General features: G+C 46.8%; 1 protein-coding gene across 2 annotated transcripts in view; it reads left to right on the forward strand.

Annotated features, from left to right (window-relative positions):
• The window catches only part of LOC115090682 (NADH-cytochrome b5 reductase 3), a 255,007-nt gene extending 244,397 nt beyond the window's left edge, over nt 1-10,610 (forward strand). For both annotated transcript variants that reach the window (XM_029600109.1, XM_029600107.1), the window contains exons 8-9: nt 7,862-7,961; nt 8,673-10,610. In XM_029600109.1, coding sequence (XP_029455969.1) covers nt 7,862-7,961; nt 8,673-8,845 — 273 coding nt within the window. In that variant the 3' untranslated portion in view covers nt 8,846-10,610. The remainder of the gene's footprint in view (nt 1-7,861; nt 7,962-8,672) is intronic.
• Nucleotides 10,611-12,582: the final 1,972 nt, after the last annotated feature.

Genomic DNA, 12,582 nt, shown 5'->3' on the forward strand with positions numbered 1-12,582 from the left:
GACCTCATCCCGCAGATCATCCAAGAATTAGATTTGGATCCGCCACCAGACCCGCCTGCCCCAGTAGCTCCCGCTGTCATCACTTCTTCAAGGAAGGGAGATCCTGTCCTGGCGGCACTCCGGCCGAGGGCTCGGGCTTTTCCCATTCATGACTCGTTTTTACAACTTCTCACCAGGGAATGGGACACCCCGGAGGCCTCCCTGAAGAGCAGCCGGGCTATGGAAAAGCTGTACCCGCTCCCCGAAGATTTTCTGGACCTCATCAAGGTCCCAAAGGTGGACTCCGCAGTGTCAGCGGTCACGAAGAGGACGACTATCCCAGTGACGGGAGGTGCGGCGTTGCGGGACACACAGGATCGTAAGTTGGAAGTTTTCCTTAAGCGGGTTTTCGAGGTCTCCGCTCTGGGTATGCGGGCGGTGATGTGCAGTTCGCTTGCCCAGCGGGCTAGTCTCCTTTGGGTGCAACAACTCCTCACGTCTCAGAACCTGCCGTCCGATGAGGCTGCCCAGGCAGATCGGCTAGAAGCCGCAGTGGCGTATGGGGCGGACGCCTCGTACGACCTTTTTCGGGTCCTCGCAAGATCCATGGTTTCGGTAGTGGCAGCACGACGACTACTGTGGCTACGCAATTGGGCGTCTGTTACGTCCTCTAAGTCCAGTCTGGGCTCTCTTCCCTTCAGGGGCAAGTTCCTCTTCGGGGAGGATTTGGACCAGATCATCAAGTCCCTGGGGGAGAACGCTGTTCATCGGCTGCCGGAGGATAGGTTTCGACCATCCAGAGCGTTTTCTTCTTCTCGGACCAGAGCCAGAGCGCAACGGCGCTACAGGGGCTACAGACAGACGGGCTCCCGGCCATCCACCCCCAGGTCTCAGGCCTGGTTGCGTGCCTTCCGCGGGCATCGGCCCACACGCACTACTCCCGGAACCGGGAACCCCTATACCAAGTCTTCACAATGATGCCAGTCTCGCCCACTCCCCTGTCCCCAGGATTGGGGACCGACTAACGTATTTCTAAGCGGAGTGGGCACGGATCACCTCGGACCAGTGGGTCCTGGATACCATAAAACACGGCTACGCATTGGAATTTGTCCGCCCCCCGCAGGGAAGGTTCATCTTTTCCCCCTGTGGCTCGGACCTCAAGAGAGGAGCGGTGCAGCTGACTCTGGACAGACTCCGGGAGATAGGCGCTACTGCGCCCGTGCCCTTCGGAGAGGTGGGCTCGGGCCACTATTCCATCTATTTCGTCGTACCAAAGAAGGACGGTTCCTTCCGGCCTATCCTAGTCCTCAAGGAAGTCAACAAATCCCTTCGAGTCGTTCGGTTCCGCATGGAAACGCTCCGGTCAGTGATTGCGGCGGTGCATCGGGGGGAGTTCCTCGCCTCCCTGGACTTAACGGAGGCCTACCTGCACATTCCCATCCGCCCGGACCACCACAGTTTCCTTCGTTTCAAAATTCTGGACCAGCATTTTCAGTTCACGGCTCTCGCGTTTGGATTGGCGCCGGCGCTGCACACCTTCACCAAGATCATGGTAGTTGTGGCGGCAGCTCTCCGGAAGGAGGGCATCCTGGTTCATCCTTATCTGGACGATTGGCTCCTCCGGGCGAAGTCATTCGATCATGGACGCTCAGCGGTGACTCGAGTAGTACGGTTTCTGCATTCCCTGGGATGGGTAGTGAACTTCTCCAAGAGCTCCCTCATGCCCTCGCAACGCTTGGGTTTTTTTGGGGGCAACTTTCGACACCCTACTGGGCAAAGTTTTTCTGCGCCAGGACAAAGCTCAATCCTTGCGGGATCACACACGACGGTTCTCTGCGTTACCAGAGCCCACCTCCTGGGACTACCTGCAACTCCTGGGAGTGATGGGGTCCACCATCGACCTTGTACCTTGGGCTTTCGCGCACCTCAGGACCTTACAGTGGGCGCTCTTCTCCCGTTGGAAACCAGTATTGCAGGACTATCAGATGATTCTCCCGCTCCCACAGAATGCCAGGGACAGTCTGGGCTGGTGGTTGGATCCGCCGAACCTGGCCCGTGGCATGTCCCTCGATCTGCCAAATTGGGTGGTGGTGACCACCTATGCCAGTCTAGCAGGCTGGGGTGCAGTCTGCGATCGAAGCGCCACGCAGGGGACGTGGTCCACGGTGGAGGCGAAGTGGTCAATCAACCGTCTGGAAACCAGAGCGGTCCGGCTAGCTCTGCGACATTTCCTCCCGCTTCTTCGGAACCGAGAAGTCCTACATCGGACAACGCTACCACCGTGGTCTACATCAACCGACAAGGAGGCACGCGCAGCCCGCAGGTCGCGCTCGAGGCGGCGCTGCTGATGCAATGGGCGGAGCGTCATCTCGTCCGGCTAGCGGCCTCGCACGTCGCCGGTGTGGACAACGTCCAGGCGGACTTCCTCAGTCGTCAACTGCTGGACCCGGAGAGTGGTCTCTCTCCGACAAAGCAATGCAACTTCTCGTCCATCGGTGGGGGGCTCCCCACTTGGATCTGATGGCGTCCGCTCTCAACGCCAAGGCTCCACGCTTCTTCAGTCGCCGGAGAGAGCGCGGAGGGAGTGGATGCCCTGGTCCTCCCGTGGCCGCCATATCTTTCTTTTCCACCATGGCCCCTGGTGGGCAGGATGCTCCGCAGAATAGAAAGCCATCAGGGGACCGTGGTTTTCGTCACCCCAGAATGGCCCAGGCGACCCTGGTTTGCGGACCTGCTACAGCTGGTGTTCGGGCCAATCAGGCTGGAGCACCTCCCCCAGCTCCTACATCAGGGCCCGGTATTTTTCGAGCAGGCAGAATTCTTCTGTCTTGCAGCCTGGCTTTTGAGAGGCGCCGCCTCCGGCGTCGGGGCTACCTGGAGGCGGTAGTATCCACGCTATTGCGGGCACGAAAGACATCGGCCTATGTTCGAGTCTGGAAGGTGTTCGAGCTGTGGTGTACCAGCCAGGCCACGAGACCCGCTAAGGCTTCTGTACCTCAGATCCTTCAGTTTCTCCAGGCGGGGGTCGAAAAAGGGCTCACCTATAATTCACTACGGGTTCAGGTGGCCGCCCTTGGTTCGCTGTTGAGCGATGGGGGCTCTCTTCTACAGCATCCTGACATTGCTCGTTTTCTCAAGGGTGTCAAGCATATGCGTCCTCCGTTACGGGACCCTTGTCCCTCCTGGAGTCTTAACCTTGTGCTTTGCTCCCTGTTGGGACCACCGTTCGAGCCGCTGCGCAGCGCAACTATAAAGGATCTCACTCTCAAGACTGTATTTCTTGTGACCATCTGTTCCGCTCGACGCATCTCGGAGATGCAGGCTCTGTTGTGTAGAGAGCCCTATCTCCGTTTCTCCGACTCTGGAGTTTCGCTTCGCACCGTTCCCTCCTTCCTTCCGAAGGTGGTTTCTGCATTCCATGTGAACCAGACGGTGGAGTTGCTGTCCTTCTCTTCCTCAGAGCCGAAGTCTCTCCGTCTCTTGAATGTCAAGCGCACTCTGCGCCTCTATCTAGAGGCTACAAATGAGTTCCGAACCTCTGACCATCTCTTTGTACTCTGGGCCGGTCCTAAGAAGGGGTCTCAGGCCTCGAAGACTACCATTGCCAGATGGCTGAAGGCCGGCATTGCTGCTTCTTACATTGGGGCGGGTCGGACTCCCCCACCCGGAATCGTAGCGCATTCTACACGTTCTCAGGCGGCTTCCTGGGCGGAGGTTCGCTCGGTATCCTCGCAGGAAATTTGTAGGGCAGCCACCTAGAAATCGTTACATAGAAACATAGAAATGACGGCAGAAGAAGACCAAACGGCCCATCCAGTCTGCCCAGCAAGCTTCACATTTTTTTCTCATACTTATCTGTTTCTCTTAGCTCTTTGGTTCTATTTCCCTTCCACCCCCACCATTAATGTAGAGAGCAGTGATGGAGCTGCAACCAAGTGAAATATCAAGCTTGATTAGTTAGGGGTAGTAGGGGTAGTAACCGCCGCAATAAGCAAGCTACACCCATGTTTATTTGTTTTACCCAGACTGTGTTATTCAGCCCTTATTGGTTGTTTTTTCTTCTCCCCTGCCGTTGAAGTAGAGAGCTATGCTGGATATGCGTGAAGTATCAGTTTTTCTTCTCCCCTGCGGTTGAAGCAGGATATGCATTGAAAGTGAAGTATCAGGCTTATTTGGTTTGGGGTAGTAACCGCCGTAACAAGCCAGCTACTCCCCGCTTTGTGAGTGCGAATCCGTTTTTCTTCTCCCCTGCCGTTGAAGCAGAGAGCTATGCTGGATATGCGTGAAGTATCAGTTTTTCTTCTCCCCTGCCGTTGAAGCAGAGAGCTATGCGTGAAGTATCAGTTTTTCTTCTCCCCTGCTGTTGAAGCAGAGAGCTATGCTGGATATGTATTGAAAGTGAAGTATCAGGCTTATTTGGTTTGGGGTAGTAACCGCCGTAACAAGCCAGCTACTCCCCACTTTGTGAGTGCGAATCCTTTTTTCCACATTTCCTCTTGCTGTTGTAGCTTAGAGTGATGTTGGAGTCACAGTAACCATGTGTATGTTTATTGAATAAGGGTATTATCTCCAGGCAGTAGCCGTCATTCTGGCGAGCCACCCACTCTTTATTGACGGCCTCTTGATTTTATGGATCCACAGTGTTTATCCCACGCCCCTTTGAAGTCCTTCACAGTTCTGGTCTTCACCACTTCCTTCGGAAGGGCATTCCAGGCATCCACCACCCTCTCCGTGAAGAAATACTTCCTGACATTGGTTCTGAATCTTCCTCCCTGGAGCTTCAAATCGTGACCCCTGGTTCTGCTGATTTTTTTCCTATGGAAAAGGTTTGTCGTTGTCATTGGATCATTAAAACCTTTCAAGTATCTGAAAGTCTGTATCATATCACCTCTGCTCCTCCTTTCCTCCAGGGTGTACCTATTTAGATTCTTCAATCTCTCCTCATAAGTCATTTGATGAAGACCTTCCACCTTTTTGATCACCCTTCTCTGGACCGCCTCCATCTTGTCTCTGTCTCTTCGGAGATACGGTCTCCAGAACTGAACACAATACTCCAGGTGAGGTCTCACCAAGGACCTGTACAAGGGGATAATCACTTCCCTTTTCTTACTCGATATTCCTCTCTCTATGCAGCCCAGCATCTTCTGGCTTTAGCTATCGCCTTGTCACATTGTTTCGCCGACTTCAGATCATTAGACACCATCACCCCAAGGTCTCTCTCCTGCTCCGTGCACATCAGCCTTTCTCCCCCCATCGAATACAGTTCATTCGGATTTCCACTCCCCATATGCATGACTTTGCACTTCTTGGCATTGAATGTCAGCTGCCATGTCTTCGACCACTCTTCCATCTTCCTTAAATCCCGTCTCATTCTCTCCACTCCTTCCGGCGTGTCCACTCTGTTGCAGATCTTAGTGTCATCCGCAAAAGACATACCTTACCTTCTATCCCTTCCGCAATGTCGCTCACAAATATATTGAAAAGGACCGGTCCCAACACCGATCCCTGCGGTACACCGCTTAAAACCGCTCTCTCTTCAGAGAGAGTTCCATTTACCATCACACATTGTCTTCTGTCCGTCAACCAGTTTGCAATCCAGGCCACCACCTCGGCACTCACTCCTAAGCTTCTCATTTTATTCACCAGTCTCCTGTGCGGGACAGTGTCAAAAGCTTTGCTGAAATCCAAGTAGATGACATCGAGTGCTCTTCCTCGATCCAATTCCTTGGTTACCCAGTCAAAAAAGTCAATCAGATTTGTCTGACAGGATCTTCCAATGGTGAATCCATGCTGCCTCTGGTCCAGCAATTCTCCCGACTGTAGATAGTTCACTATTCTCTCTTTCAACAGTGACTCCATTACTTTTCCCACCACCGAAGTGAGGCTAACCGGTCTGTAGTTACCAGCCTCTTCTCTGTTCCCACTCTTGTGAAGCGGGACCACCACCGCTCTCCTCCAATCATTCGGCACCACTCCCGTTTCTAGGGATCTATTGAATAGGTCACACAGCGGACCTGCCAGCACATCTCTGTTTTGTGTATAAAAAACAACTGATACACACGTTATAAAAAACAACTGATACACACGTTAAAAAACAACTTGATACACACGTTACACACGTTCTCGAGGCACTATCGTCTGCACCTCGCCTCTTCGGTCTCTGGACACTTTGGCGAGCAGGTTCTCCGAGCAGGCCTCGCAGGACCCCACCCGATTTAGGGAAGCTTGGGTACATCCCACTGTCTGGACTGATCCAGGTACGTACAGGGAAAAGAAAATTATTATTTACCTGCTAATTTTCGTTCCTGTAGTACCATGGATCAGTCCAGACGCCCACCGCGTTTGGGTTCTTGATCCTGCTCAGCTCTGCGCTGCTTCTTGCTCGCAGTGTTCTGTGTCTTCACAGTTGTTTCTTTTCGCTGTTTTTCACAGCTCCCTACAAGTTGGTAGGATGTTTGCAGTTACTTGTTGCGGTTACAATTGTTTTCATTATCTGTTTCCACAAACTTGATCCTTCGGGGGTTTCTACTCGGCTTTGATATACTCGATACTGAACTCCTGCAGAGGGGGTAGTAGTATATATGGATACGCCCCCTCAAAGCTTGTGCTGACTCCATCTGCTGGATTGGGGACATAACCCACTGTCTGGACTGATCCATGGTACTACAGGAACGAAAATTAGCAGGTAAATAATAATTTTCTTATTTGTGTCCTGAGGCTTGCAACAAATTGGTCTAAATGCAATTTTGTTTTTGGTTTTTTTTAACTTCAATTTTATATGAAGATTTTACTGTTTCCTACTGGTCTTAACCATTATTGTAAACTTATATCCAGCATAGCTGGAAAAGATTAGGGCTTCCCCATAAGAATCTGTAGGGATAATTATTTAACATTCATTCAAGAAACCCATTTTAAGGGGTAGATGGGGGGGGGGGGAGGGAGTAGGCTTGAAGCTTTTTTTTGTAGGACACATCTGATAACTTTTTATCTTTCGTTTGTATTCATTTTTTTATTTTGGCATCAACACTCCACAGTAAATTACACACATCAGTATATGAAACTGATAGAAATGGTGGTAAGAGGGAAAGGATAACTTCTTTAAAGATTAGGATGTGTGTTTAGAAACTTGCAGCTTTTTCAGAGAGAAGGACAATGTGACCAAGATGGGGCATTATAAATTTTATAACAATATTTGAAGATGGGAGGCAGCTTGATGGGTACAAGGAATGAGGTGGCTTGTGCGAGTTAGGAATTGAAAAGAGTATGAAGTAACTGGTGAGCAAATGTAAGTGGGAGGAAACTGAATAAATGTGGCAAATACAAATTTGAACAGAATTCTATATTGAGAGCCAGTGTAGTTTACACTGAAAAGAAGTAAAATGGATATAGCAGGGTAGATGAAAAGATCTCTCTGGGAATATGACAAGATCAACTTTACCAGATGCAGCTGAAATGTGGTCAAGGATGAGAATACTGGATTGTAAAGAAGATTTTAAGCAGATTGCTTTGAGCACTGAGACCACAGCTGAACATTAAACAGGTGCTGGTGATAACCAATTTTCCACTATCAGCTTTTTAAGTGAAGATGTACAAGCTATTCTAGGATTTTAGAGAAGAACAGAATGACTAAAATTGTATAGTAATGTAAAGTAGGATCAAGAGAGGTGACAATTTTATGTAATGCACATAAACTGTGCTGGTGAAAAGTTCAGGAACTCTGACATATGGTGGAAGAATTAGGGAAAAGGAATGGGATTAAAAGTGAAAATGGTAGTTTTTGAAATTGGAGATGAATCTCAACAGTCTTCTGATTGGACAGTGGTGAGAGGTTAGTGGAAGTAATTTTTTACTTTGTGAAGTTAGGTTTTTTTTCTTCTTACAGACTGAAAAAGACATCCTATTGCGTGATGAACTAGAGGAAATTCAGACTCGGTTTTCAAAAGCCTTTAAGCTCTGGTACACTTTGGATCAAGCACCTGAGAGTAAGAGCTTGACATTTTCAAATACAATAATATTTGGCTAACCCAATCTTTGCAGAATCTGTGTAGTATTTCCTCATGAGTCCACAGTTCTGTTAAGGCTAACGCATGGTGCTGCTGTTCATGTTAATACATAAGTTCCAATATTTATAGGAGGGGAATAAAGGCAGGGTATCATAAACATGACTTGATTCAGGAAAGCCAAAAAATAACTCACTTTCTTCTACAATCCTGGCTCTGTGTCTTCAGTTAATATATTGGAATAGGTGACTCAGAATACCATGTATTTACAAGCCTATTGAAATAAAATATAAATTATGGTTGAGGTTGAATTCTTTCTATATTTATTTATTTATATTCTTTTTTATACACAAAACTTCTATACACAAAACTTAGCCAATTGTAAGGCACTTAAAGGCTCTACGCAGGCCTGTGAGGCTGGTATTTTTCCATTGTTTTCAGAAATAGATTATGGAGAGCATAAGGTTATCTTTCTCCCATTATACACGGATATAAAATAATTTCAGCCCTAATGCACCTTCTGAGATGACTAAGCATCTGTTTCTGCAAAGCAGTTTAGGAGAGAACAGCATTGAATCAAAGTACTTTGTTCAAGTGAACCAAACAACTCTTCATTATTAATCACTAACACTTTGACCTTAAATGGGGACAAAGACAATGACCTTTTTTCCTCTTTGTTTTATTCCTATTTAGATTGGGATTACAGCCAAGGGTTCGTGAATGAGGACCTTATCAGAGACCACATGCCTTCGCCCCAGGATGATACTCTTATCCTAATGTGTGGCCCTCCTCCCATGATCCAATATGCTATAAACCCCAGTCTGGATAAACTGGGCTACTCAGAGCATATGAGATTTGCCTATTGAGGAAGAGGGGGGGCAACTTCACTGGCTATAATATAGTGTGCTCAAAGAAAGAAGAACAAAATGAAAAGCTTGTAGCTGTTGCATAAGATCTTGGAAACACAACAGCAGTATCTGTACGGTGATGGAATAATTTTATAAAGGCTATGAACTGCAAATTACTCCAAAGTTACAATTACTCAACTATTTGAAGACAATGTTTTTATAATCTTCAATTATGTATTTAATACTTTTGTGAAATGTCTACCAAATATTATTAAAGAGTGATCCAAAACCATGTCCCAGTGAAATAGTTGTGCGCACAGAGATCTGTTGCAGAGTTCTTTCAGCCAACTGCACTACACTACACCTTGCAGTAAGTACATGCATTTGGGTTGGAAGTGTTGGCGCAAAGTTTAATTAGATTTAACCTGAAGGGTTTCAATTCAGTATCGTAACAAATTACTTCCCAGCACTATAATGCATGCCTTTTCTTACACTACCCTTAATAAATTTGCAGTGCATACCAACTTATTTTGCTTTGGCAAATCAAGATCTTTGCATAGGATCCAAAATGGCTGCCTTCTATCTTGAGGCAATATGACATTTAGTGTAGGTAATGGCATAAGTTAACTTTTGGTAAAAGTAGTGCTGTGGCTTGCACAATAAATGCTATTTTATTATACAAATTACATTTATTATATTTTCCTATTTTATATCTGGTTATATGCAGTTAGTAGATTTCTTTCTATTACAACAACTTTTTTACTGTTCTAGTTTTAACCTATTTGGGAGTTGCCTGTTTTTCATTTAAGCACAAGATTATGTGTAACCGCCCTATCACAAATATAAAATCTGTATTCTGATGCCTTTTTGTTTATATTATCCTGATTGTTTATAGGTATAGTTGAGCTTTAACCTTTGAGTGAAATTTATATTTAGAGAAGGGTGGATTTTTTCATAGGAATTATCACATGTGAGCTTCCTTTACCCAGCATGCATATTTCTGTTCATGTGCAATTACAACCTGTTCTTTGTAACCCATGCTAATTGAAACCTGCAGGGGCTTAAATTGAAGAAAAACAGAAGAAAGGGAAAATCTTTATTAAGCAACTTAAGTATTTGCCCACAAAACAATACAGCAGAAGCTGGGGAAAGGCTGTCTGCCATGGCAGACCAATTTGAAATATAGTTTAATTTTGATTTTTAGTTTTGGTTATTCCTATATATAGATGATATTGATGCAGTAACCATGCTAATTAGTGACTAAAACATTGAATCAAGCCCCTGTTAAATCTTCATGACTCTGTTGCAACCCAAGTGCTACAAGAAACTTCCAACCACTTGTAGATCTGGTGCTTCCTTAACTGGATCCAAAATACCTTCTTTAAAATGGTAGTTAATTTTGCTACAGGAAGAGAGTTTAAGGGATCAAAAGATGAAATGGGAATGGGCATCACTTCTAACACTGCCCTTTTCTCTTGTCAAAATTTTTCTGAGAATAACTATAAAAGCTTATTGACACACAGAATTAAAACAGATTATAATTGTGCTACTTTAGAAATTATGGGGGCTGGCAATAGCCTGCAGTAACCTACATCAGAGTACATAAATGTTATTTTTCTGCAGGTCTTGCTTTTTTTCCAGTGGAGCCTATTCACTGGCAGGCTGATACAGTAAAGCGCGGCCATGGTTACCCAGTTTTTAACCCGCTTTGGAAGCGTAAGTGTACCCCGCGATTCAGTATCGGCTTTTACGCGTCCTTACCGCTTGCCGAAAAGGACGCGTATCCCTTTCCGCCCACCGCATGTATATGACATGTTAATGATCGGATTAGCTATTCCCTCCGATACAGTAACGAGTGCCCAAATTATCGCCCTGTTAACCAGCTTATTTTACCGCGTCTTTAATCTGAATATTTACCGCCTACCTTGTCCCTGGTGTTAGTGTGGTGTTCAGTCAGCTTCGTACCGGACAGCGCCATGGACATGTATATACTGGCTCTGGTGATATTTTTCATTCGGACGGGTCGCGGCTCGGACGTCCGGCCGGGGGCTCAAGGCAGCGGGGCCTACAGGCGGGAAGGTCCATGAACGGAAGCCGCGACCTCGGAGGTCCAAGGTCGTGACGTCCGTTCATGGACCTTTCCGGCCTGGCGGGCAGCGGGGACCTTGGGCGTCCGATGTCGCGGCGTCCGTTCATGGACCTTTCCGCCTGTATCCGGGCATCCATGATCGGAGGCCCCGCTGCCTTGAGTGCCCCACCGGACGTCCAAGCTGCAACCCGTCCGGCCGGGTGCTCAAGGCAGTGTGGCCTACAGGCGGGAAGGTCCATGAACGGAAGCCGCGACCTCAGACATCCAAAGTATCCGGGTGTCCATGATCGGAGGCACCGCTGCCTTGAGCGCCCGGCCGGACGTCCAAGGTCGCAGCTTGGACGTCCGGCCGGGCACTCAAGGCAGCAGGGTCTGTAGAAAAGAACCATCCACTTACCTGGTGGAATGACATTTCAAATGACAGGTACCAGCGCACCCTGGATACTGTATAGGCGCTGCATACCGCTCTATACAGTAAAATGGATTGCAAACGTCTACCGCTTCATTGATGCGTTTTGGACGCCACTTGGATTTGCATCTAATTTGAATACTGAATCGAGCGGTATGTGAACCAAAATATGCGCGCAGCAAACGAGCGGGTGCCCGGCACTGCCGCACTTACGCGTCCTTACTGTATCGGCCCGTAAATATGCAGTAACATTCTAATCAGACTGGATCAGCCCTGTAAATAGATTTTTAGTTTGATTATAGGTAGAACATTAGAAAATAGCCTCTCTGAACTCCTCTCTACAATTGTTCTTTGTGCTGTTCTGTTCTGATTTTTTTTTCCCTGTACTCTGCCTCCTTGGAACCCAGTTGAATGAAAATGTGGTGTGTTTGACTTTACCAGGCAAAAAGTAAAATATGTGACTGATCACCATTAGATAACTGCTCCAAAAGCATCTGTTAACCAGGAGCACTTAGGGAAGTCTGCCATTTTCTGATTTGTAGTTAAGCAGAATATACATTGATTCATCTGCTGTGGGATTATGAGGGATGAGGGGGACAAAACAACCTTGGACTTTTTACTGACATTTGTCTTTTTTCTCCTGATTATGGCAACTTTTTTAAGTTTTTTTATTAGGAGTAAATGGCATTTTGTACCATGTAATTACAAACACTATACCACATAATGATCAACAAAAGAGACAGTAGTTTCACAACTGGGCTCTACTGTTGACCAGCTGTCCACTGACAGAATAGATTGCAGCCTGTGCTGCCCATACCTGCTTGCCCCTTTATGATAAATACTGTAATGCTATGTAGCACCCATCAGCTGCTTCTCTTTTTAGTCCATGTGTGGAGTCCACTTTCTCCTTTTAATATCCATTAGGATTTTTCATATCTTAAGTGCCACTGCCAAATGCCTTAACGAGTGTCATTTTTGTTTTCGTTTTGTAACTGATATTTTAAGGCTTTTGATGTACTTGTGTATACACTAGATATACTGTATGAAACTCAAGGATTTTGTATAATATATTTGTATACCTGAAATGGATGAGCAATCATGACCAAGAAATTCTGAATATCATGTATAAAGTTTTGCAACTGAGAGCTAAAAAACAAATAGGATTGTAAATGCCTCCCCCCCCCCCCCTCTGTTTTTGTCAATGTAAAGTAGCTAGTAGGATTAATAGTGTCCCCCAATGAAAGATGCAGTCTGATC

The sequence above is a fragment of the Rhinatrema bivittatum genome, chromosome 4 (genome assembly GCF_901001135.1).
Source record: "Rhinatrema bivittatum chromosome 4, aRhiBiv1.1, whole genome shotgun sequence".
NCBI classification, from domain to species: Eukaryota; Metazoa; Chordata; class Amphibia; order Gymnophiona; family Rhinatrematidae; genus Rhinatrema; species Rhinatrema bivittatum.